Source organism: Aquarana catesbeiana, unplaced genomic scaffold, assembly GCF_042186555.1.
Source record: "Aquarana catesbeiana isolate 2022-GZ unplaced genomic scaffold, ASM4218655v1 unanchor225, whole genome shotgun sequence".
NCBI classification, from domain to species: Eukaryota; Metazoa; Chordata; class Amphibia; order Anura; family Ranidae; genus Aquarana; species Aquarana catesbeiana.
Window position 1 is genome coordinate 386982 of NW_027362652.1, and position 24858 is coordinate 411839.

At 44.1% G+C, this 24858-nt stretch overlaps 1 protein-coding gene across 1 annotated transcript in view; it reads left to right on the forward strand.

Moving 5' to 3' along the window:
* The first annotated feature begins 2919 nt into the window (after positions 1-2919).
* The window catches only part of LOC141121574 (uncharacterized), a 94420-nt gene continuing 72481 nt past the window's right edge, over positions 2920-24858 (forward strand). The window contains 8 exon segments of the mRNA XM_073611209.1: positions 2920-3002; positions 3675-3796; positions 3883-4006; positions 4123-4394; positions 4484-4708; positions 4789-4992; positions 5121-5265; positions 16723-18170. Coding sequence (XP_073467310.1) covers positions 3922-4006; positions 4123-4394; positions 4484-4708; positions 4789-4992; positions 5121-5265; positions 16723-18170 — 2379 coding nt within the window. The 5' untranslated portion in view covers positions 2920-3002; positions 3675-3796; positions 3883-3921.

Genomic DNA, 24858 nt, shown 5'->3' on the forward strand with positions numbered 1-24858 from the left:
CTGTCCACTACACTGGCCACTATACTGTCCACGACACTATACTGCCCACTACACTATACTGCCCACTATACTGTCCACTACACTACACTATACTGACCACTACACTATACTGTCCACTATATTGTCCACTATACTATACTGTCCGCTATACTTACCACTACACTGACCACTATACTGTCCACTACACTATACTGACCACTACACTATACTGACCTCTATACTGTCCACTACACTATACTGTCCACTATACTATACTGTCCACTACGCTATACTGTCCACTACACTATACTGTCCACTACACTGACCACTATACTATACTGACCACTATACTATACTGTCCACTACACTATACTGTCCACTATACTATATTGTCCACTACGTTATACTGTCCACTACACTATACTGCCCACTATACTGACCGCTATACTCTACACTACACTATACTGACCACTACACTATACTGTCCACTATATTGTCCACTATACTATACTGTCCGCTATGCTTACCACTACACTGACCACTATACTGTCCACTACACTATACTGACCACTACACTATACTGACCTCTATACTGTCCACTACACTATACTGACCACTATACTGTCCACTATACTATACTGTCCACTACACTATACTGTCCACTACACTATACTGACCACCACACTATACTGACCACTACACTATACTGTCCACTACACTATACTGACCACTATACTGTCCACTATACTATACTGTCCACTACACTATACTGTCCACTACACTATACTGACCACTACACTATACTGTCCACTACACTATACTGACCACTACACTATACTGACCACTACACTATACTGACCACTACACTATACTGTCCACTATACTATACTGACCACTACACTGACCACTATACTGACCTCTATACTGTCCACTACACTATACTGTCCACTATACTATAATGTCCACTACGTTATACTGTCCACTATACTGTCCACTACACTGACCACTATACTATACTGACCACTATACTATACTGTCCACTACACTATACTGACCACTACACTATACTGACCACTACACTATACTGTCCACTATACTATACTGACCACTACACTGACCACTATACTATACTGTCCACTATACTGCACTGAGCACTTTACTGTCCACAACACTATACTACCTACAGTATTCCTATACTGATCAATACACTGCATGACTCTAGCTGCTCTTCTACTCTCTCTCTCTGGCTGGCTGCTCCCTCTTCCCAGACCGTGCCCCCCCCCCGGGCCAGCAACACGACTCTCATCACGAGGGAGTCTCACCTTCTCTTCTTTGTTTTACATCGGTCTGGAGGGGAGGAGGAGGAGACAGCGGCGGCTCACAATCTCGAATTTTTGTGTCCCCCGCGCTCCGCCATGTTCAGTCTCCGGCGCCTTGTGATTGGGCGCATGGGGTCATGTGCGGCGGCGGGGCTGGCCTGTTAACGCTCGCGCTTGCTCCTGGAGTCCTGCCTCCGCACATGACCCCATTCACCCAATTACAGGGTGCCGGAGACTGAACATGTGCAGAGGCGGGACTCCAGGATGTACCGCGATCATGGACAGGCCAGCCCCGCCGCCGCACAAGACCCCATACGGCCAATCACAGGGCGCCGGAGACTGAACATGGCCAGAGCGTGGGGACACAGGGCAGTGAATTTAGGAGGAGGCAGCCAGTAGTCACACACTGGCGCGGAATTTCGCCCCCCTAAATGTTGCGCCCGGGGCCACGGCCCCCTCCGCACCCCCCTTGCTACGCCACTGGGCCAGGAGCCCAGAAGAGGGACCCGAGAACAGAAGGATCCAGGCTGCTCTGTGCAAATTCAATACCCAGAGCAGGTAAGTATAACATGTTTGTTATTTTTATAGAACAAAAAAAAATAGACTTTACAATCACGTTCGGTAAAAGAACCCCCTTATATCAGTGGTCATTGTAATAGCCGCTTACATTGGTGACCAATGGGAGAAGGACCCCCTTATATCAGTGGTCAGTGTAATGGTCCCCTATATTGGTGACCAATGGGAGAAGGACCCCCTTATATCAGTGGTCAGGGTAGTGGCCCCTTACATTGTTGACCAATGTGAGAAGAACCCCCTTATATCAGTGGTCAGGGTAGTGGCCCCTTACATTGTTGACCAATGTGAGAAGAACCCCCTTATATCAGTGGTCAGTGGGAGAAGGACATTTTTACCTGGTCATCAGTGGGAAGACGGCCCCCCTCAAAAATCACTGATGTCAGTTGTTACTGAGAGTCAGAAATAGTTAATTGCTCAAGGAACCCCTAGAAACTATTGGAGGAACCCTGACTGAGAAAGGTTGGATTTGGCAGAAATATATTTTAATGGGAGTGGAGATGACCCATCTACATAGCTCCCAACTGTCCCTGATTTTGAAGAACTGTCCCTGATTTGGAGCAATGTCCCTCTGTCCCTCATTCCTCCTCATTTGTCCCTCATTTTGGTCTGATCTATATAGATGTATATAAAATGCACTTTTTATCTATCAAAAAGTAATTTCCAGCGCTTAACCTCTCATCTGATTTCTAAATGGCTGCATTTATAAATTCCAAAAGCCAATATAAAAGAATAGTAGTGGTAAAAAAAAAGCACTTGTGGGTTTAATCAATCTTGTTTTTTCGTACAATACTCCCTTAAGGGGGAATGGCAAGGGGTGTGTCCTATGCCTGCATACTTTTGCTGACAGGTGTCTCTCATTCCTATCTCAAAAAGTTGGGAGGTATGCATCTACAAGGATATACAGTACATATACACACACAGCACAAGGCCATGTTCACACTATGAGATGTTTCTCAGGGCTGCAGTTCCTCTGAACTCCACAAGGTGGTGATCTCACTTATACCCAAAATTGAAGTCTCTATGGAATACAGACAGGAAGTGATGTCAGGTATAAATAGGAAGTACTGGGTGAGAGGTGAGTCGGGAGGAATTAGAGAGGGGACATTGCTGGAAGTGGCAGTAGAGGAGGTAATAAGATCTTATTTTCTATATACACCCAGTAACCCCCCGTCATGTCCGTCCTCTTCCTCCATAGTCACTGTGATGTCTTTTATCTCCAGCAGATGATGATACACACATATATAGTGTGGAAACCTAGATTAACCCCTTCAGGGGCAGAACATTTCCCCACTTACGGGGCCGGAACATTCTCTTCATTTTGGAGATGTGTCACCTTTTCCACCAATCACCTTCTCATCTCATCAGTCTATACTAACGGATTATACGACTTTTATTAGTGGTGGGGTATGGGGGGCTTATTTAGGCAGGATTGGATTATGTATGTCTCTATTTTATAAGATTTAAATAGGAAGAAAGAAAAAAAAATGTAATTTGTAGTAAATGTCCTAAAAACAAATTTTTCCATAATGATCCCAGTCTCAGATATTCATCGTAAAATGTGATCAGTAAAGTCTCCGGAGTACACGGAGATCACAGGAATATGATGTGTCCTGGCAAAGTCCAAAGACAAAGTTCATCTTTCAGTTTAGAAGAGGTGGGACACACCCGGGAGAAATGATTCTGTGTGTGCAGAAACCTCACAGAGCGCCCCTCACAGCTTAACAAAATGGAGACCTGAACAGGGAGGTGAGGAGGATTCTAAGAATATCATTTGATTTTACTCTTTATGTTCAACTCTAGAAATTTCCTCCTGTGAAGTCTGGTTATCATATAACCATCACATTGCCTCCACCTCACTCCCTGATAGAATAGAGAAGATTCCAGAAGTCCCCAGCAAGATCACAGAGCTGCTGACAGGAGAGGTGAGCGGTGCCGGGAATTCTGGGACATTATCCAGTAACAGACAAGGGATGTGTCTGGATGGTGACTGTATCATTGTGTGTGTCAGGTTCCTATAAGGTGTCAGGATGTCACTGTCTATTTCTCCATGGAGGAGTGGGAGTATTTAGAAGGACACAAGGATCTCTACAAGGACGTCATGATGGACAATCAGCCGCCCCTCACATCACCGGGTAAGAGGAGACTTTATTGTAAAGGAGAGAGCAGTACGGAGGGTCCACCTAGATCCCCCATCATCTGATAAACACATAGAAACAATGTATTCAGTCAGTGTGTGTGTTTCCTACAGATGGATCCAGTAATGGGAACCCACCAGAGAGATGTCCCCGTCCTCTGTATTCCCGGGATTCCACACAGGTCAATATTAAAGAAGAAATAAAAGAGGAGGAGGATGAGGCTGGTGTAAAGGAGGAGTCAGAGTTTCCAAAGGGGCACAATGATCTGTACCAGGACAACATGGTGGAGTCATCCAGCTACAGAAACCCACCAGAGAGATGTCCCCATCCTCTGTATTCCCGGGATTCCACACAGGAAGATCACACCATCCCTCACCATCATCAGGTAGATGAGGAACAATCACTGATAGTATCATTAGGATCTGTACATTATCTGCATTGTTGCAATTGATGTCATTTTTATTATATATTCAGAGTGGAAACCTGAGTGACTCCAAAGCAGAAGTTAAAGAAGAAATAAAAGAGGAGGATGATGAGGATGGGGTGATGGAGGAGTCAGAGTCTCTAAAAGGACACAAAGATCTGTACCAAGACACCATGGTGGAGTCATCCATCTACAGAAACCCACCAGAGAGATGTCCCCGTCCTCTGTATTCCCGGGATTCTACACAGGAAGATCACACCATCCCTTACCATCAGGCAAATAATTAACCATTACTGGTAGTTATGATTTATACACAGCATGTTTGCTTCAATGAATGTTTTATTTTATCTTTCAGAGTGGATACCTTGCGAATGGTAGTATTGTCAAAGAAGAGTATAAAGAGGAGGATGAGGAGTATGGGGTGATGGAGGAGTTTTCAGAAGGACACAAGGATACGATGGAGCCCCCTAATACCAGAAACCCACCAGAGAGATGTCCCCGTCCTCTGTATTCCCGGGATTCCACACAGGAAGGTCACACCATCCCTCACCATTACAAGGTTGGTGGGATGGAGCATCTAGAACATGGACTCGTGGAGACAGTGTGTGGCTTTTTTTTTAATGTGATGTCACAGTACTAAATCCTGTATTTTATAGATGATATTTTTCCATCCTTCTCTTGGTTTAGGGTGAAGATCTGATAGATATAAAAATTGAGGGTAAAGCAAAAGAACTAGAAGAGACATATGTGAGGGATGATCAGCAGTCTATGGAGGAGGATGGAATAACGGGGACATTTATAGAGGAGGACACTCCTACAGAGATCAGCACAGGTGGGTCATTAACACTAAATACATCCGTCCACCCATACTGCTCACTGATTGGTCCAGAGTAGGGTGAGGACTGGGTGATATCAGCCTCTAATACTCTGGTTACTTCCCTGAGCTGTGTTCCCCGTCCTGTATTCCTGTATTTCTCTCGGATAATCTTCTTTGTCTGTGCTGTAGACACAATTTATGTATCTAGACTGGATTTATGGAGATTCTGGGGTTTAGCTTTCAAAAAATGTTGGTTTTCACCATAGGAGTTGATCTACCTAGGCACCCGTGGACTGTGTCTTGGGTTTTCTTCCCCATGTCCGGGTCTAGCAAGATCTCTGACACAACAATTCTCCCAGGGTTACTTGCTCTGTTGTCTGCTGGCTGTGTCGGGTGGAGGGATATGTCTGTATAGTCTCAGACCCAAGTCACTGAGTGCAGTCTCAGGAGATGGGAGGCAGCGATGTGGGACCTCTGCAACTTGTAAACATTTAGGCTACCACTGACTACTGAACACCAACATTTAAAGCCCTGACCATTACACTATATAATTTTATACACACTATATTACCAAAAGTATTGGGACGCCTGCCTTTACACGCACATGAACATTAATGGCAACCCAGTCTTCGTCTGTAGGGTAGAATACATTGAGTTGGCCCACCGTTTGCAGCTATAACAGCTTCAACTCTTCTGGAAAGGCTGTCCACAATGTTTAGGAGTGTGTCCATAGAAATGCTTAACCGTTTTTCCAGAAGCACATTTGTGAGGTCAGGCACTGATGTTGGACGAGAAGGCCTGGCTCGCAGTCTCCACTCAAATTCATTTGCACTGGTCCAAATCATTTGGTGGAGGGGGGATTATGGTGTGGGGGTTGTTTTTCAGGGGTTGGGCTTGGCCCCTTAGTTCCAGTAAAGGGAACTCTTAAGGCGTCAGCATACCAAGACATTTTGGACAATTTCATGCTCCCAACTTTGAAGGAACGGTTTGGGGATGGCCCCTTGCACAAAGCAAGGTCCATAAAGACAAGGATGAGTAAGTTTGGGATGGAGGAACTTGACTGGCCAGCACAGAGTCCTGACCTCAACCCGATAGAACACCTTTGGGATGAATTAGAGCAGAGACTACGAGCCAGGCCTTCTCATCCAACATCAGTGCCTGACCTCACAAATGCGCTTCTGGAAGAATGGTCAAACATTCCCATAGACACACTCCTAAACCTTGTGGACAGCCTTCACAGAAGAGTTGAAGCTGTTATAGCTGGAAAGGGTGGGCCAACTCAATATTGAACCCTACGGACTAAGACTGGGATGCCATTAAAGTTCATGTGCGTGTAAAGGTAGGCGTCCCAATACTTTTGGTAATATAGTGTGGCATATTATGCAATCCTGACCCCTGCACTATATGCTCGGTGTTGTACATTCCATGGTCCTGGGCTCTGCGCTATATATACTCTCTATCGTACATTACACACTTCTTACCCCTGCATTATATATTCTGTTGTACATTAAATACTACTGAAATGTGCACTATACACTCTTTGTTGTACATTACATAGTCCTAATACTATAAAGTCCTATACAATAATATTATACAATATGTACATTACATGGGCCTGACTTCTGCTCTCTGCCCTCTACCCACTGCTATATATACACATAATATGTATTCTCTTTTCTTACACCCATTTTCTCCCAGCTGGACATTTTATATTGAAGCAAGGTTTGGAACAGGAAAATCTGGATGCCGCACACCGGATAAAGTTGAAAAATCTTCTTTATTGAGATTTTTCAACTTTATCCGGTGTACGGCATCCAGATTTTCCTGTTCCAAACCTTGCTTCAATTTGCATTTAGCCAGCACCTGGGACTCCCCTCCTCTGAAGGATTCACTAACACACACCTGGAATCAAGTCTACCTGAGCCTTGATTCATTTTCTCTGGACATTTTATATCTGATGATTTGATTGGAGCACAGACTTTTACATGAAATATTAGGGGATAAATAGGGAAAAACGGCGCTACCCGAAAGACCTGTTTGGCTCAGCCTATACAGGGAACGTTGTATAAACGTAATTTTATATATATCACAAGATTTCAACCCAATATGGGTGAAAGGGTGCTGTAATTAAATGGAAAAACAAAAAATGTTGCAGAGTCACACTCCATTAGCTAAAGTACATATGTGTGGGTCAGTATATAATCGCATACAGAGATAATCAGAAAAGACTCTGTATGTGCTACAATATCATATGCTTTTCATAGGACAGTGTCGTTTTACCCATCACAACACACATTCAGCACTTAGTACAAAATAAAGACATCTAGTTTGTAGCGACAAAAATGCATGAAACATGCGTGGATCCACTTATGTTGGTTCCTATGGGGAAAAGGATTCTATATACAATATCGCAACAGTATCTCTATGTCTCAGTGCACATATAGTTCATATGTTGTAGCAATTGCACAAATGTGTAATAGTCTCATGTATTTCATGCGGCAATCAGACTTGATATTATCCCCAAAGTGACTTGGTGTGTACAGGGTAGGATGGTGACTTCTGTGATCCCCCTCAGATTGCTCACTCACCAGATGTCGGAACCCCTACAGGGGTATCAGGCCTGTAATGCTGCACGGATGACTGCTACTGCCGCGATGCTTCAGATGGCTCCAATGATCATGTTGCAATTAGCCCTCATATCAGGGAAAGAAAAAGGCTTCCATAGTGTAATATAGTCCCAAAAAGTATTTATTTAAAAAGTAGTATAAAAGACAAAAAATATAAAAATAAATATAAAAAAAGGTTGCAAACAACCAACAGGTCCCGTTCGTTCACCCCCCCCCTTGGCCACTGGGGAGGGATATCATTCAAAAGTGGGTTTCGTTGGTGTTTGGTTGTTCAGTCACTGAAACCCAAGCAGGTACAAGTGGGGGAAGTAGCGATCAGCTGGAGATGTATTCCTCCCACTGTGCTGCCAGGAAGTGATGTGTAGGCGCTGGTCCGTCGTGCGCGCTTCGTTCTCTAACGTCTTCAGCGGCGGTACCACGCAACTGCAGATTACAGGTATATAGGAACCAACATAAGTGGATCCACGCATGTTTCATGCATTTTTGTCGCTATAAACAAGATGTCTTTATTTTGTACTAAGTGCTGAATGTGTGTTGTGATGGGTAAAAATACACTGTCCTATGAAAAGCATATGATATTTTAGCACATACAGAGTCTTTTCTGATTATCTCTGTATGCGATTATATACTGACCCACACATATGTACTTTAGCTAATGGAGTGTGACTCTGCAACATTTTTTGTTTTTCCATTTAATTACAGCACCCTTTCACCCATATTGGGTTGAAATCTTGTGATATATATAAAATTACGTTTATACAACGTTCCCTGTATAGGCTGAGCCAAACAGGTCTTTCGGGTAGCGCCGTTTTTCCCTATTTATCCCCTAATATTTCATATTTCTGCAGGACATTCCTAGGGAGTGTCTCTGTTTAAGGGAGGCAGCAACCTGTAAACACTTGGCCTATATACTTGTCCTAAGCGCGATTTTTTTCAACTTCACTTATACAGACTTTTACATGTTGATAATAATGTGATAACATCCTCCAACTTTGGAACCTTAAACAGAAAGTGATAATGAGGGAGGAGTCAATAACCCAATGATGGTGGTCTTCAGGATCAGTCCAGTCTTCATCTTGGTTGTTCTCCCCCCATCCTCACTCTCTGACCTCTGGTGGGGCTCAGCCAATGGTGCCCTTTGGGTGTGCTCTGACTTGAAATATTGGACCTCTTAAATTAAAGAAAGTCACATATGCCATATACAGAGGTTAATCCTCTGTCCTCTCTCAAGGATTTCTCCAGGCATAGCTCTTAAAGAGGTGTTCCGGCCCCCCACGAAGAAAAAAACCAGAAACTGTAGCTGCTGCCTTTTAATATTAGGTCACTTACCTGTCCAGGGTTCCTGCGATATCGGCACTCCAGCCGATTTTCGGATTGGCTGTCCGGTGCTGCGGTGGCCATTCCTAGTAAGGGAAACCAACATTGAAGCCTTTTCGGCTTTACAGCCGGTACCCTACTGCACACGCGAGGAGGCACGTTGCGCTAATTGGCCCGGCACCGGAGGAGGGGGGGCCCGAACTTCCGAGAGATGGCACCAACTCCGGAATTGGTGAAGGGGACCTGTCAAAAACAGGTACCCATTCCCCCCTCCCCCCCCCCGAAAGGTGCCACATGTGGCACTGGAGGGGGAGAAGAGACAGATAAGCGGATCTCCGCTTTAACCACTTCAGCCCCGGAAGGATTTACCCCCTTAATGGCTTTAACTGACAATTGCGCGGTTATGCGATGTTGTACCCAAACAAAATTGATGTTCTTTTTTTCCCACAAATAGAGCTTTTTTTTTTTTTTTTTTTTTTTTGCGGTTTTTTATTTTTTGCTATAAACAAAAAAAAGCAACAATTTTTGGAAATAAAAACAATATTTGCTATAATACATATATAATACTGACACATAATCACACACATAGGTTGGACTTGATGGACTTGTGTCTTTTTTCAACCTCACCTACTATGTATCATATAAAAAAAAAAAAATTAAAAAAAACTAATTTCTTCATCAGTTTAGGCCAATATGTATTCTTCTACATATTTTTGGTAAAAAAAAAAAAAATCGCAATACGCGTATATTGATGGTTTGCGCAAGTTATCACATCTACAAAATAGGGGATAGTTTTATGGCATTTTTATTAATGTGTTTTTTTTTTTTTTTGTTTTTTTTTTATTAGTAATGGCGGCGATCTGTGATTTTTAGCAGGACTGCGATATTGCAGCGGACACTTTTGACACTATTTTGGGACCATTCACATTTTATTCAGCGATCAGTGCTATAAAAATGCACTGATTACTGTATAAATGTCACTGGCAGGGAAGGGGTTAACGCTATGGGGGGCGATCAAGGGGTTCAATGTGTTTCCTGGGAGGTGCTTCTAACTGTGGGGGGAGGGGACTGACTGGGAGTACAGAGAGATCGCTGTTCCTGATCACTAGGAACAGGCGATCTCTCTGTACTTTCCTGACAGAACGGGGATCTGTTTGTTTGTTTACATTGACAGATCCCCCCGTTCTGCCTCTCTGTGGAGCGATCGGCGGTGGCCGGCGGACAGTACGGAGAGGTGACCTGCCGCCGTTTATCGACGGTGGCTGGTCGGCAAGTGGTTAAGGATTGCAGTCACATCAGCCTTTCAAGGGTTACTCCTCCTCCTCCACAGGTTTTGCAGTAGTCCCAGCACAGCTCCATACAACAAAGACACATCATCGTACTTTCCATAGAAGACAGGGTTTATTGCAATAAAAGATTAGGAACATTCACATTCACATAGGCAGATAGATCTCTTATTGAATTCCCATATACTGCTCTGTCTGTGATTAATACAAATCAATTCAAATTCCTCAAACTCCTGGGAAAGCCCCTAGCTTGATGATGTCACACTTGCTGCTCTGTTTTATGCATTATGACCTCATTAGAGAGAGCGGTATTTAGGAAGGTGCGGGTTGTCCTCCATCCATCTGCTCATGTCTAGTAATAATCTTTCCCCGGTTGTCTTCCAGAACAGCCCTTGAGATGGAGTCCCTCCCATCGACACAGGAAACACATTGCCAACAGTTCAACAGGTGGTCCCTCAGGTCCCTGGGCAGTCATTTGTGTTTCCTCCGTCGGAGGAACATGTTGCCAGGAACCAGGAGAAGGACTACATCTCTCAGGGGCTGCCTGAAGGAAGTGGACCCGCACGGGGGGACTGGGTCCTATCCGGCGGCTCCAGGTTAGTCCTTACCTTCTTATTTTGGGCTCGGGTACCGTCCAGCTGAGAGGAGCAGACCCGTTACCCCCCCCCCCCCCCCTCTTTCCTGTGCCGAGGTGTGCCAGTGGCAGGGTGACGCAGGTTTCCCCCCAGGAGCGGTGTAGGTGGATTCGTCCATCCCAGCTCCTTGCTGTAATTGCGGTGGGGGTCAGAGACGCCGTTTGCGTCATTTCCGGCGGAACCACGTCATCATTGTGTGCCGAGACTTCCGGTTCCAGGTCTCTAGGAGGCACAAGGAGGAAGGGGAAAGCCAGCACTGGGCCTACATATCCCGACCAGCGTCCAGCTATACCGGACTAGAGGCGGGATCCGGCGCTCGAGAGGGGGAGGCTAATCCCCAGGACACTCCGTCGGATGCAGGCACCAGCCAAACCCAGGTAGGCTGCTGGGCAAGCCCTGTACTGGGTTTTTTCACGTGGTTTGTTGTAAGGCTAAGACTTGTAGTACCCCATAGTGGTGGATACCTCACGGTCCTGGGTATATGCAGTGGTGGTTGCAGCACAAGTGTATTTAAAGAGGGATAAAAGGTTTTTTCATGCGTATTTAAAACAGAGGCAGACTCTCCCTTGGCTAAATTCCTTTGCTCCTTCAAAGATGAGCTGGCATTAACCTTTAAATCTCTCCAGGCGTTAATCGCAAATGTAAACGCGTCTGCTTCCACCAGTAGAGCAGCTGCGATTCCTCCTCACCATGCCTTACAACACCCAGCTCCGGGGAGCCCCATACAGTCAGGGAGCATAGCCCCGCGTTAGTTAGTCTTGAATCCTCTGACGCAGACTCAGACCAGGATCAGGCTGTAGCTAACAAAGCCGCAAAATACAAGCTGTCTCTTGAGGAAGTAGATGAGCTGTTGAGCGCTATTTATGATACGCTGGAAATTGATGAGGAAGAAATTCAATTGACCAGACATGACAAGATGTATGAGGCTCTGAGGAAAAGGAAAGCAAAAGTATTCCCTATACATAGCGTACTTTCTGACCCTGTCCGTAAGGAGTGGGCCGAACCGGATAAGAAAGTCTTCTTTCCTTTTCTTTTTCTTGTGGAAAAAAGAAAGTCTTCTTTCCTAATTCCCTTAAAAGAAGATTCCCCTTTGATGAGAGCCCAGAGGCGGTCTTGGGGTGGATAATCAGTCCGGAAAAGTCCAAAACTACCCCAACACAGAATATTCTGTATTTAGGTTACAAGATCCTGTCTGTCGATCAGAGAATAGTCCTGCCGGAAGAAAAGATATTGAACCTGTGGCAGAGAATGTCTTTTCTTCAAAGCAGCCCCAAATGTACAGTGAGGGAGGTGATGTCAGTATTAGGACTTATGACAGCAGCAATTCCGGCCGTACAATGGGCCAGGTTCCACCAAAGAGACCTTCAGAGGTTCTTGCTGGAACAGTTAAAAGACAAGGATCTGGAGGAAGAGGTATCGATCCCCACCAAAGTAAAACGCTCCCTCTGGTGGTGGAAGGGCACAGAGAATTTAAACAAAGGGGTTCTCTGGGTCTTCCCTTTCACATCCACACTGACTACGGACGCGAGCAGCTGGGGTTGGGGAGCCCATCTCGGCTCAGGCTGGGCCCAGGGCAGGTGGACGTCAGAGGAAAAACATTTCTCCTCCAATTGGAAGAAGCTAACAGCTATCCTCAGAGCTCTACTAGCCTTTCAGAACACAATACAGGGTCACCATCTACAAGTCCACTCAGACAATATGACGGCTGTAGCCTATAAAAACAAGCAGGGAGGCACCAGAAGTCCTCGGCTAATGTTGGTGGCCAGACACATATTTCAGTGGGCAGAATCCAATCTAGAATCCATCTCTGCAATACACCTGAAGGGGGGGAAAAAACAGCACTGCAGACTTCTTGAGTGGACAACTAGTTTTGAATCCAGAGTGGTCTCTGCACCCGGAAGTGTTCGACCACACAGCAGCTTACTGGGGGAAACCAGAAGTGGACCTTTTTGCAAACCAAGAGAATGCAAAAGTTCCCAGTTTCTGCTCGCTATGCCCAGGAGATCAGCCCTTGGCAGTAGACGCCTTACAGACTCCATGGACCTTCAGCTTGGCCTATGCGTTTCCTCCGCTTCACCTCATCCCGAGGGTTCTAGCGAAGTTTCTAGTGGAGGAAACGTGTTTAATCCTATTAAACATATAAAAATTGACGCGCTCTAATAGTTGATCAATCAATGTGAAAAAAACTGTATCAAATCTCAAATAAATAAATATAAAGTACTCAAATGGATAAATAATCACATATGCATATAAATAAATAAGTACCTATTAAATGGAGGTAAATAAAATCCTGGTGCTAATACATATACAGATACCCCCCCAAAAAAGTGATAAATAGCAGTGTGTGAAAATAAATGATGCCGATCTGATAAAAATGCAATCATAAAGTGAAAAAATTCCAGCGGAGATAAGTTAGTCCAGAAAATAAATGAAATTGGCCCAGCAGTTCGTTCCTTAATCAAATAAATTGATTCACTGTGTTTGATCGTTATTCATGATTTTTAGCTTTTCTTACATCCCACTTCAGCCATGATACTGTTGGTAGTTTGGTTCTCAAGAGAATGATTTTATGAAAAGCAAGCAAAAAGAGTATATCATTACGTAGTGAACTGGAAGAAAGTACACAAGCAAACAGCTTTAAGAGATACACTCACGTGCGCCTGGTAAGATAAAGGCATTCAGGTATGCAGATTGCAGTCAGCCACTGTGGACGAGGCTTCTCATAGAGAAGCCGCTGCTGTTCAGCTCAATGTGTCATACAGCAGTGAACGTCCTAGGCTCCTCCCACACGTTTCGTCACTGACACATGACTTTCTCAAGGAACATCCTGTTAGCCTATTAGCACCATTTTGACCCAAGAGACCATGGTTCACAACTTTACTACAGTTGACAGACCAGCCTCCTCCTTAAGGCTTCCCTGCAGACAAGATCTTTTGTCACAGGGACCTCTCTTTCATCCGCAAGTAACCATGCTGAACCTGTCAGCGTAGTTACTGAGTAAGAAATTCTGAGGAGCAAAGGCCTGACAGAGTGATTCAGACCTTGCTACAGAGTCAAAAACCTGTCACCTGAGCTATTTACAGGAAGGTCTGGAGGAAGTTTAATAGCTGGCTGAATAGCCGAGGCGAGGTAAACGGATACAACAAATATCCTACAGTTTCTCCAGGAGGGGATAGACAAGGGACTAACTCCTAGTACTATTAAGGTTCAGATAGCTGCCTTAAGTGTATACTTAGAGAAACGGTTACAGGAAGATCCTTTCATCGCTAGATTCTGTAAGGCAATCTCTAAATGCAAACCAGTCAAAGTTAACATAGCTCTATCCTGGGACCTATCAATAGTTCTAAAGGCCTTTCTGGGGTCACCTTTTGAACCTATCTCAGAGGCCTCTCTAAGACTGATTACATTCAAAACCGTACTCCTTGTGTCAATCACTTCAGCCCGAAGGGTTAGTGAAATCCAAGCTCTCTCCATCAGAGAGCCATTCCTCCAGATTCTAGAGCACAGAGTCATCCTAAAGACGGACCCTGGGTTCTTACCAAAGGTGGCATCTAGTTTCCATAGGTCACAAGATATTGTCCTCCCTTCATTCTGTCAGAACGCCTCAAACGAGAAAGAAAAACAATTTAATTTATTAGATGTGAGGCGGTGTATCCTAGAATACCTAAAAGTAACCAATCCATTCAGAATTACAGATTCACTTTTTGTGCTTTTTTCCGGACAACGTAAGGGGCAAAAAGCTTCTAAGGTCACCATAGCTAGATGGATTAGGCTAGCTAAAGCAGAGGGGTATAAAGCCATAAACAGAGATCCTCCTGGGGGGTATTAAAGCCCACTCCACAAGGGCATTGTCAGCATCCTGGGCAGAAAGCTGGTGCCACCCCGGAGCAAATATGTAAAGCAGCAACATTGTCAAGCTTCTCCACCTTTTACAAGGCATTATCGACTAGACTTAATGTCCAGTCAGGATCAGGCTATTGGGAGGAAAGTGCAGCGCTGAGATTAACCAGCATAAACTTGAAGCATGGGTGAGAAATTATATACACCAGTGAAAATGTGAAATATAATAACAAATCAAATGTGAGAAACAAGCAGTATAACCCGCTGGGTATAATCAAAAAAATGTCTATAGTGATATATAGGGTAGCAAGGGACCAAAGTCCATTTAGTATAAGTTAAGTGGAAGCCTTCTCCGAGAGGGAGGTACCATATACCCTGGGAGGTAAATTGACACTAAAATGGAAAGGCGACCACAGATACCAAGGCACACAAATCTGGAAAAAGTTGGATACCCTTACCAGATCCATAGGATGTACATGCCGTATAGCAGTACGTCTATTAGGCATAAGGGGGTAGAAAAAGGAACTCCACATGAAAAAGCCAGCCCTACGCGTTTCGACTATACAGTCTTTAACAGTTTATGCCCCTGTTGAAGACTGTAGTTGAAACGCGTAGGGCTGGCGTTTTCAGCTTCCCACATTGCCACTTTTATCTGTTTTGTGATCACTTTTTATCCTGTATGTTTTTTTTTATCTATTAAAACCCCATTTTTGACCTACACCATGTGGAGTTCCTTTTTCTCTTTCTCCATGGTTCCCCTTTTGAATTGTTTCCTCCTGACCCTTCTGTTCCGGAACCGGAGGGCGTGTGCGACAGTGGTTCAACTTCTGCCCATGACAACTACTCTTCACCGGTGACCGTGACCTACAGGACATCACCCGGTTGGACATCACGGGAGACTACCCCCTTATGCCTAATAGACGTACTGCTATACAGCATGTACGTCCTACGGATCTGGTAAGGGTATCCAACTTTTTCCATTGAAGATTTATGTGCCTTGGTATCTGTGGTCACCTTTCCATTTGAGTGTCAATTTACCTCCCAGGGTATATGGTACCTCCCTCTCGGAGAAGACTTCCACTTATCTTATACTTCATGAACTTTGGTCCCTTGCTACCCTATATTTCACTATAGACATTTTTTTGATTATACCCAGCGGGTTATACTGCTTGTTTCTCACATTTGATTTGTTATTATATTTCACATTTTCACTGGTGTATATAATTTCTTACCCATGCTTCCAGTTTATGCTGGTTAATCTCAGCGCTGCACTTAATTATTTATAACTTGAGTTGACTTGGTTTGTTTGTGTGCTAGCTGCTTTTGTTGTTTTCTTATTTGTCCTATTGGGTTAGCGCAGCATTTTTTACACCCTATTGGGAGGAAAGTCCTCCAAGCCGTGGTCCCCCCCCCCCCCCTAATTTGGGGAGTACTTGGGGATCCTCTCAAAGGCTGTCCTGGAAGACAACTGCCGAAAACCGGAGTTTTACCGGTAACTACTTTTCCAATATCCTTCCAGGACAGCACGTTTCCACCCTTTTGATTATGTTGATGTACTAATGTTATTAGCTGTTATATTTTGCAGTTCCATCCTTCGGTTCTTGGTAAATGACTGACCAGGGACCTGAGGGACTGCCTTTTGAACTGTTGGCAATGTGTTTCCTATGTCGATGGGAGGGACTCCATCTCTCAAGGGCTGTCCTGGAAGACCACTGGAAAAGGAGTTACAGGTAAGTCTAACTCAGTTTTTTTTTATTTCTATTTTAGTAGATGGACGGGAGATGAGGAAAACCTCAGAGGATTGTCTCACTTTGTCTCCAGACTGTAAAGTAGAAGATGAGGACATCACACAGTATAGTCCAGGAGAAAACCCGGCTACCTCAAATGTCCATCCGGCACCACACAGTGTAGATGGACCATCGTATTCCTCTTATCCTGAGGAACCTCAGACTGTGAGGGATGGTGAGAAGCCGTATTCCTGTTCTGAGTGCGGGATATTTTTTTCAAAGAAGTCCAGTCTTTACAGACATCAGAGATCTCACAAGGGGGAGAAGCCATTTTCTTGTCCTGAGTGTGAAAAAAGTTTTGCACAAAAATCAAATCTTGTCACACATCAAAAATCTCACACGGGAGAAAAGCCGCATTCCTGTCCTGAGTGCGGGAAATGTTTTTCAAAGAAATCCCATCTCTACAGCCATCAGATGTTGCACACAGGAGAGAAACCGTATTCCTGTTCTGAGTGCGGGAAATATTTTTCACATAAGGCCAGTCTTAACATACATGAGAGATCTCACATGGGTGTGAAACCGTATTCCTGTCCTGAGTGTGAGAAATGTTTTGTGAATAAACCACAACTTGTCATACATCAGAGGTATCACACAGGGGAAAAACCGTATTCCTGTCCTGAGTGCGGGAAATGTTTTTCAGTTAAGTCACGTCTTTACAAACATCAGAAATTGCACACAGGTGAGAAGCCATTTTCCTGCCTTGAGTGTGGGAAATGTTTTGTACAAAATTCAGAACTTGTCGCACATCAGAGATCTCATACGGGGGAGAAGCCGTATTCCTGTCCTGAGTGCGGGAAATGTTTTTCAAAGAAGTCTAATCTTTCCGTACATCAGAGATCTCACATAGGGGAAAAGCCGTATTTCTGTGCTGAGTGCGAGAAATGTTTTTTAAAAAAAGTAGAACTTGTCACACATCAGAGATCTCACACAGGGGAAAAGCCATATTCTTGTTCTGAGTGCGGGAAATGTTTTTCAGACAAGTCCAATCTTTGCAGACACCAGAGATTGCACACTGGTGAAAAGCCTTATTCCTGTTCTGAGTGCGAGAAATGTTTTATACAAAAATCAGAACTTGTCAGACATCAGAGGACTCACACAGAGGAAAAGCCGTATTCCTGTCCTGAGTGCGGGAAACGTTTTTCACTTAAGTCCAATCTTTACAAACATCAGAGATCTCACACGGGGGAGAAGTCCCATTCCTGTTCCGATTGTGGGAAATGTTTTTTACAAAAATCAGAACTTGTGACACATCAGAGATCTCACACGGGGGAGAAGCCGTATTCCTGTCCCGAGTGCGGGAAATGTTTTTCACAGAAGTCCAGTCTTTACAGACATCGGAGATCTCACACGAGGGAGAAGCCACGTTCTTGTCCTGAGTGAGGGAATTGTTCCTCACTGAAGTCCTGTCTTCCTGTACATCAGGGATCCCACACAACCCTCGAGGTGTATTAGTGCCTTGAGTGCGGGAAATGTCTTCTATATGAATGTTGCTGGACATCACAGCTCTCATGTGGGGAAGAAGCACACCCTGATATACCCCTCAGATATACTCCATGGCTGATCTTCATCATGTAAGAAACAGTTCATAAGGAGATCAGAGATCACCAAAGACATGGATGAAGATTTGTACCGTGTTGGCCATTGATAGCAGTAGAAAAATAAAAATGGATTCATTACTTTTTGTTGGCTGAGTTATTGTGGTGTAAGCTTTCGCAAACAAAATGCTATGCAAATTTTTTTATGAATAGACTTCTAATTGTCAGGAGAAATTTATTTAACCACTTCAGTAACGGGCGCTTTTATGCCCTTCCTGCCCGGGCCAATTTTCAGCTTTCATTTTGTTGCATTTTGAATGACAACTGCGCTGTCATGCAACGCTGTACCCAAATAAAATTTTTAGAATTTCTTTGAGACAGACAGAGCTTTCTTTTAGTGGAAAGAAAGAAAAAAAGAGCGCACCAGCCTAGTGCATTATCCTTGACAGATTTATTGATTAAAAACAACATAAAATCTACTCACAAAGGTTGAAGAAAAAATCGCATTGTATATGGCACAGAGGCAAATAGTCCATTGGTAGCAGTTTTCCAGGTCCCAGGAAGGAGGCGTACGGACTACTGCTGGCTAACGCGCTTCGAAGGTTACCCTTCTTCATCAGAGCCTTCTTTTAGTGGGATTTAATCACCAGTGGGTTTTTTATTTTTTGCAAAACAAATCAAAAAAGAATGAAAATTAAAAAAAAAACAAAAAAACATTCTTAGTTTCTGTTATAAAATGTTGCAAATAAGTAATTTTTCTTCACTGACATGCATTGATGAGGCTGCACTGATGGGCACTGATAAACTGCACTGATGATGAGGCACTGACAAGGCAGCACTGATAGGTGGCACTGATGAGCATTGATAGGCACCCTGATTATCAGTGTACATGTGCCCTGTCAGCCTTGCCGATTATCGTCTCTCCTTTCTTCAGACAGTGATAGCGAGTGAGGAAAGGACTGCTGATAACCGGCAAGTTTGTTTACATGTAATCAGCTGATCACATGGTAATGGGCTGCTGTGATCAGCCCTTTACATTAATCTGCGATCAGCTGTGTCGAAAGGACACAGCAGTCAAAGAGCGCGCCCGTTGCGTGCCCCAGGGTGAAAGGGGAGCTGGACTGGTGGGACGGGACATTTTGAAGGAGACACCTCAGAGCAATGTCACATTCTGAACAGGTGTACATATCATAAGACAGTGTGGCGTAGTCAACAAAGCCTCAGGTTATAGTACAAATGCATTGGGCGTACGGGTCACTTCTAATTTGAGGTACTTAATGTTGAGTTCACATGAATGTGGCCCCACCTTATCCTGGGCGTTAGTGAGAGTGTACGCCGAAGGATAAGGAAAATAGAGAAAGTAAAGACCATGGGTGAGTGGGTCCGGCCCACTTGCAGCCAAAATAATTATGGGACTCGCTGGGGAGGTGTGCCCAGTAGGTGGTTGGAGAGCCTTTAAGTAGTCTGAGGCAGCATGTGCACCCCCTGGGTCCAGTTCTGCTGGAGGAGACCCCTGTGCAGGGGTTTGGCCCCTGGGGCAGAATACCATAAGGAGCCATTAGGAAGACACTGAGGTCCCAGCTAGGCTTAGCTGGAGGGGTCTATTTACAAGCTCATTAAGTTGGGTCTGGAGGAGATCACTGGAGAGAGCCAGGAGGAAGTTGGTGGGAAAGAGTCCAGCTGTCCTATGGTGGTGTGAGGCTACATCTCTACTGGGAAGAGCCTGGTGCATATTGGCAGGAGGCATCCGATGATCCTGTGGCTGTATGAGTAAAAGAACCCAGTGCTGGGGAGGTTGTGACTGTGTGTAGCTTTTAATCTTTGGTTCAAACCTATGTGTTTTTTAGTGCATTTTGGGTTTTGCAGAAATGCACTACAGTCCAATTTAACATCGTTTCTTAAGGATCTAGTTCACATCTGTGTGTGTTGAGCTGGTGCATTTTTTTTGGAAAGGGTCAAGGACTTTTTTTCCTGCAGCAGATAATGTTTTGCGTGTAATAGACTTTGAAAAATCCGCACCAAAAGCGCAGATGTTGCATTTTTGATGCGCTTTGCTTTTTTTTTTTTGGCTAATAGAAAAGTATGACCGTTCTGTTTATGGAGTGTGACTTTACACTGGCACTCAAGTCACAACAAGGTTGCATCAAAGTCGTGCAGGTACTTTTATGTGTCCAAAGTCACATGTTAGGGTTGAGGGTTAAGATTAGCAGTAATCATTAGGGTTAGGCTTAGCTGAAATTGTTAGGGCTAGCGGTAATCATTAGGGTTAGCTGTAATTGTTAGGGTTAGAATACTAACCCTAATGATTACCACTAACCCTAACTCTAACCATAACCATAGCTCTAACCCAACCCTAATGATTACCTCTAACCATAAGGCTAACTAACCCAATGATTACCACTAACCCTAACTCTAACCATAACCCTAACTAACCCAACCCTAATGATTATCACTAACCCTAACCCAACCCTAATGATTACCCCTAACTCTAACCATAACCCTAATCCAACCCTAATGATTACCACTAACCCTAACCATAACCCTAACTCTAACCCTAGCCATTACCTCTAACCCTAATGATTAACTCTACAAAGAAATGTAACCCTAGCAAGGACTTTAAAGACAGATAGGGGGAGGGTGGAGTAAGAAGAAGTACACCTTTTCCCAAAAGGTGGGGACATAAATACATGATTCGACATATATGCATAAGTAATCATCATGGGTATAAATAACAGATGTATGTTAGTAGTATGTCCCAGCAGCATATCCAGACCAGCTTAGCATAACAGAGATAGATGTATCCAAGGAGACCAACTGTTGCACGGAGTTGGTCTCCTTGGATCCATCTACCTCTGTTATGCTAAGCCGGTCTGGATATGCTGCTGGGACATACTACTAACATACATCTGTAGAGGTAGAGTCTCGTGTAAAAAGTTTGCCTAACATAGGAGATCCTATACATAAAAGGATGGGAACTTGGCAAGAGAGGGGGTAACATGGAGATCCTTTCAGGAACAGAGTCCCAAGTTGCCAAAACAATCATGAATCCCTCACACATTTCTAGGGGTAACTTCTGGAGGTTAAAGCCAAGACCCCAGGCAATATATAAAAGCTTAGAGTACAACACTATAGATCAGGAGGAACAAGCTGCAGTTGCAGAACAGCCAACCAGACTCATATGGTAGAACAGTATTAGATGTTGAACTCGCAGGAGAATAGGGTAAAGCATTCCATATTTAATATTGCAGTCTCGTAGACTGCGGCGAACATCTGTGAAATCAGGAAACAGCATGATGGGTGCATTACTGTATTGTAGATTCGTGTGCTTCCTGGCCTCTGAAAATATATGGTCTCGATCGCGGTAGTTTAAGAAACGCACCAGGAAGGGACGGGGTGGGGCCCCTGGGGTGGGTTGACCCATTGGGACTCGATGAGCGCATTCCACCACATATGTAGGGGAGATTTCAGCTAACCACAGCAAGTCTTTAAAGAGGGTTTCTGGAAAATCCGCCAGGCGAGGGAAAATCTATTTAAATGTGATTTTTTTTTTTTTTCTTTATAAATGTCAGTTTTGCTGCAGCAGGTTCTATACGTGGTACAAATGTGCCACTTTACAGGCAGACTAAGCGCCCCCCCCCCAGAGAAATTAATTTAAAGAAATTTTTCATTTTTATTGTTTCACTTTAAGCAACAATAAAATCACTGTTTCTTTGAAAACAATAATTTTATACTGTACTCAGGCCCCCCATATCCTTTTTATGGCAAATAACTTGCATATAAGCCTTCACAATGGGGACTTTTGATATTTCCTGTTCGAGCCCCATAGACTTCAATGGGGTTCGGAGTTTGGGTTCGAACTTTTACGATGTTCGAGAGTTCTTACATGAACTGAACGGAGGGGCGTTTGACCTATCTCTACTGTCTACACTTTATTCAGCACCTAAACTTTGCCTGGTTAAGGTACATCAATGACGTGTTGGTAGTTTGGAGGGGAGATGTGGAGACATTCCATAAATTCATTGATACCCTCAATAATAACGATCGTAACATCAGACTTACATACAGAATGTCTTCGATAAGAAACAGATTTCCTTTTTGGATCTATAGATCAATATTGAAGACACATCGCTGGTTACTCTCACACCACTTCCAGGTGGTTAAAGGATGGAATTCCTGTTGGCCAATTCCTTTGCATAAAGAGAAACTGCACGAAAATGGCAGACTTCAGACAAGAAAGTGATGATCTCTTATAAACGTTTTGGTGAAAGAGGTTATTCATACAAACAACTTAGGAAAGCAAAACAGAAAGTAGCAGGCTACGATAGAAAAGATCTCTTGAGCAAGAAGCCTAAGGAAGACAGTCAGGTAGACCCAGGTCCAGTGAGAGTGATAACCCAATTTGGGGCCCAATGGGACACAGTAAGAGATATCTTGCAGAAAGACTGGGGGATATTCATTAATGCACCAGGCCTAACAAATAAAGTGGGTCCTACCCCCAAAAATGGTAGCGAGGAGAGCTAAAAATCTCGTGGAAATTCTGATCGGATCAGAATTACCAAAGAACCGGGAGTGACGTGGCTATCGCAATACCCCAGGAGCAAGGGCATGTTCCCTTGCGAACACTGTCAGATCTGCCCCTATGTTGACAGGACCGACACATTTAGTGATGCATTGGGTGAACACAGCTTTCAGATACGTGATCTTATTAACTGTTCCACCTCTAAAGTTATCTACATGCTGTCCTGCCCATGTGACAAATTTTATATTGGGAAGACTAAGTGCCAACTTAGGATTCGCACAGGCGAACACATGAATGAAATCAAGGAAAGAAATCCAGATAAACCCCTAGCTAGACACATAAAATTCACTTTTTATCTTTCAAAAAGTGTTTCCCAGTGCTAAACCTTTCATCCAATTTCTAAATTGCTGCATTTGTACATTTTAAAAGCCAAAATTAAGGAATAGTAGTGGTAAAAAAAGTCCTTGTGGATTTAATTAACCTTTTTTTTTTTGGTTAATTCTCCTTTAACGGGGTGTGGCAGGGGGCGTGTCCTATGCCTACATACATTTGTTAGTAGGTGTCCTTCATTCCCATCTCAAAATTTTGGGAGGTATGCCCTTGGTAGGAGTGGAGATGACCCATCTATGAATGAATGATTTGTAAAGCGCTGCAAATGCGAACTAAATCGCCTCAAGGCGCTAATGCGTTTTGTGCTGTCATCCTCTTAGAAGAGGAAGGTCTTGAGTTTTTTCCTGAATGCCAGATAGTTTTCTTCCATGCGGATGTAAGTCGGAAGAGCGTTCCATTGCCGAGGTCCTTGGACTGCGAATCTTCGTTCTCCCCTTGCCTTGTAGCGGTATTTGGGAATAAGGAGGAGGTTTTGGTTAGATGATCGCAGATTGCGATTGGGTGTGTAGTTATTTTCTCTCGGAGGTATTGAGGGGCGTTACCTTGTATGCATTTGTGGGTGAGGCAGAGGGTCTTAAATGTGATCCTATTCTTTACGGTTAGCCAATGTAGGCTCTTCAAGGATGGGGAGATGGACTCCCAGGGTTTTTTTCCTGTTAGCAGTCTTGCCGCCGCGTTTTGGATGGCCTGTAGGCGCGCAAGCTGATATTGGGGTAATCCTATGTAGAGTGAGTTTGCGTAGTCGAGTCGGGAATTGATGATTGTTCCAACTACTGCTGCTTTGTCCTCTTCTGGGATGAAGGGGATGAGTCTGCGGAGGAGATGGTGAGATCCGCTGACTACTGATCCTATTTGTGCATCCATTGTCATTTCTGAGTCAAAGATGACTCCGAGACTCCTGGCTTTGATGCTCGGAGAGATGGTTTGTCCTAAGATGGTGGGAGGAGTCCACGGAGTCTTGGTTTTAGCATTTTGGTTAGCCTATAAGGATATACAGTACGTACACACACAGCACAAGGTCGTGTTAACACGATGTATTTCTCTGGGCTGCAGTTCCTCTGAGCTCCACAAGGTGGTGATCTCACAGTTACTAAGACAGGAAGTCTCTATGGAATACAGACAGGAAGTGATGTCAGGTACAGACAGGAAGTTCCGGGTGAGAGGTGAGTCAGGAGGAAGTAGAGCGGAGACGTTGTTCGAACTTGCAGCAGGAGGTAATAAGATCTTATTTTCTATTTACACCCAGTAACCCCCCGTCATGTCCGTCCTCTTCCTCCATAGTCACTGTGATGTCTTTTATCTCCAGCAGATGATGATACACACATATATAGTGTGGAAACCTAGATTAACCCCTTCAGGGGCAGAACATTTCCCCCATTTACAGGGCCGGAACATTCTCTTCATTTTGGAGATGTGTCACCTTTCCCAACCATGACCTTCTCACCTCATCAGTCTATACTAACGGATTATATGACTTTTATTAGTGATGGGGGATTGGAATATGTATGTCTTTATTTTATAAGATTCAAATAGGAAAAAAGAGGGGAAAATGTCATTTGTAGTGAATGTCCTGAAAACAAATTTTGCACCCGGGGCAAGGCAAGTAATGTGTGGCCCCTTACTTGTGGACTTTTAGATGTCCCCACCCTGATCACACCCCCCCCCAGATACG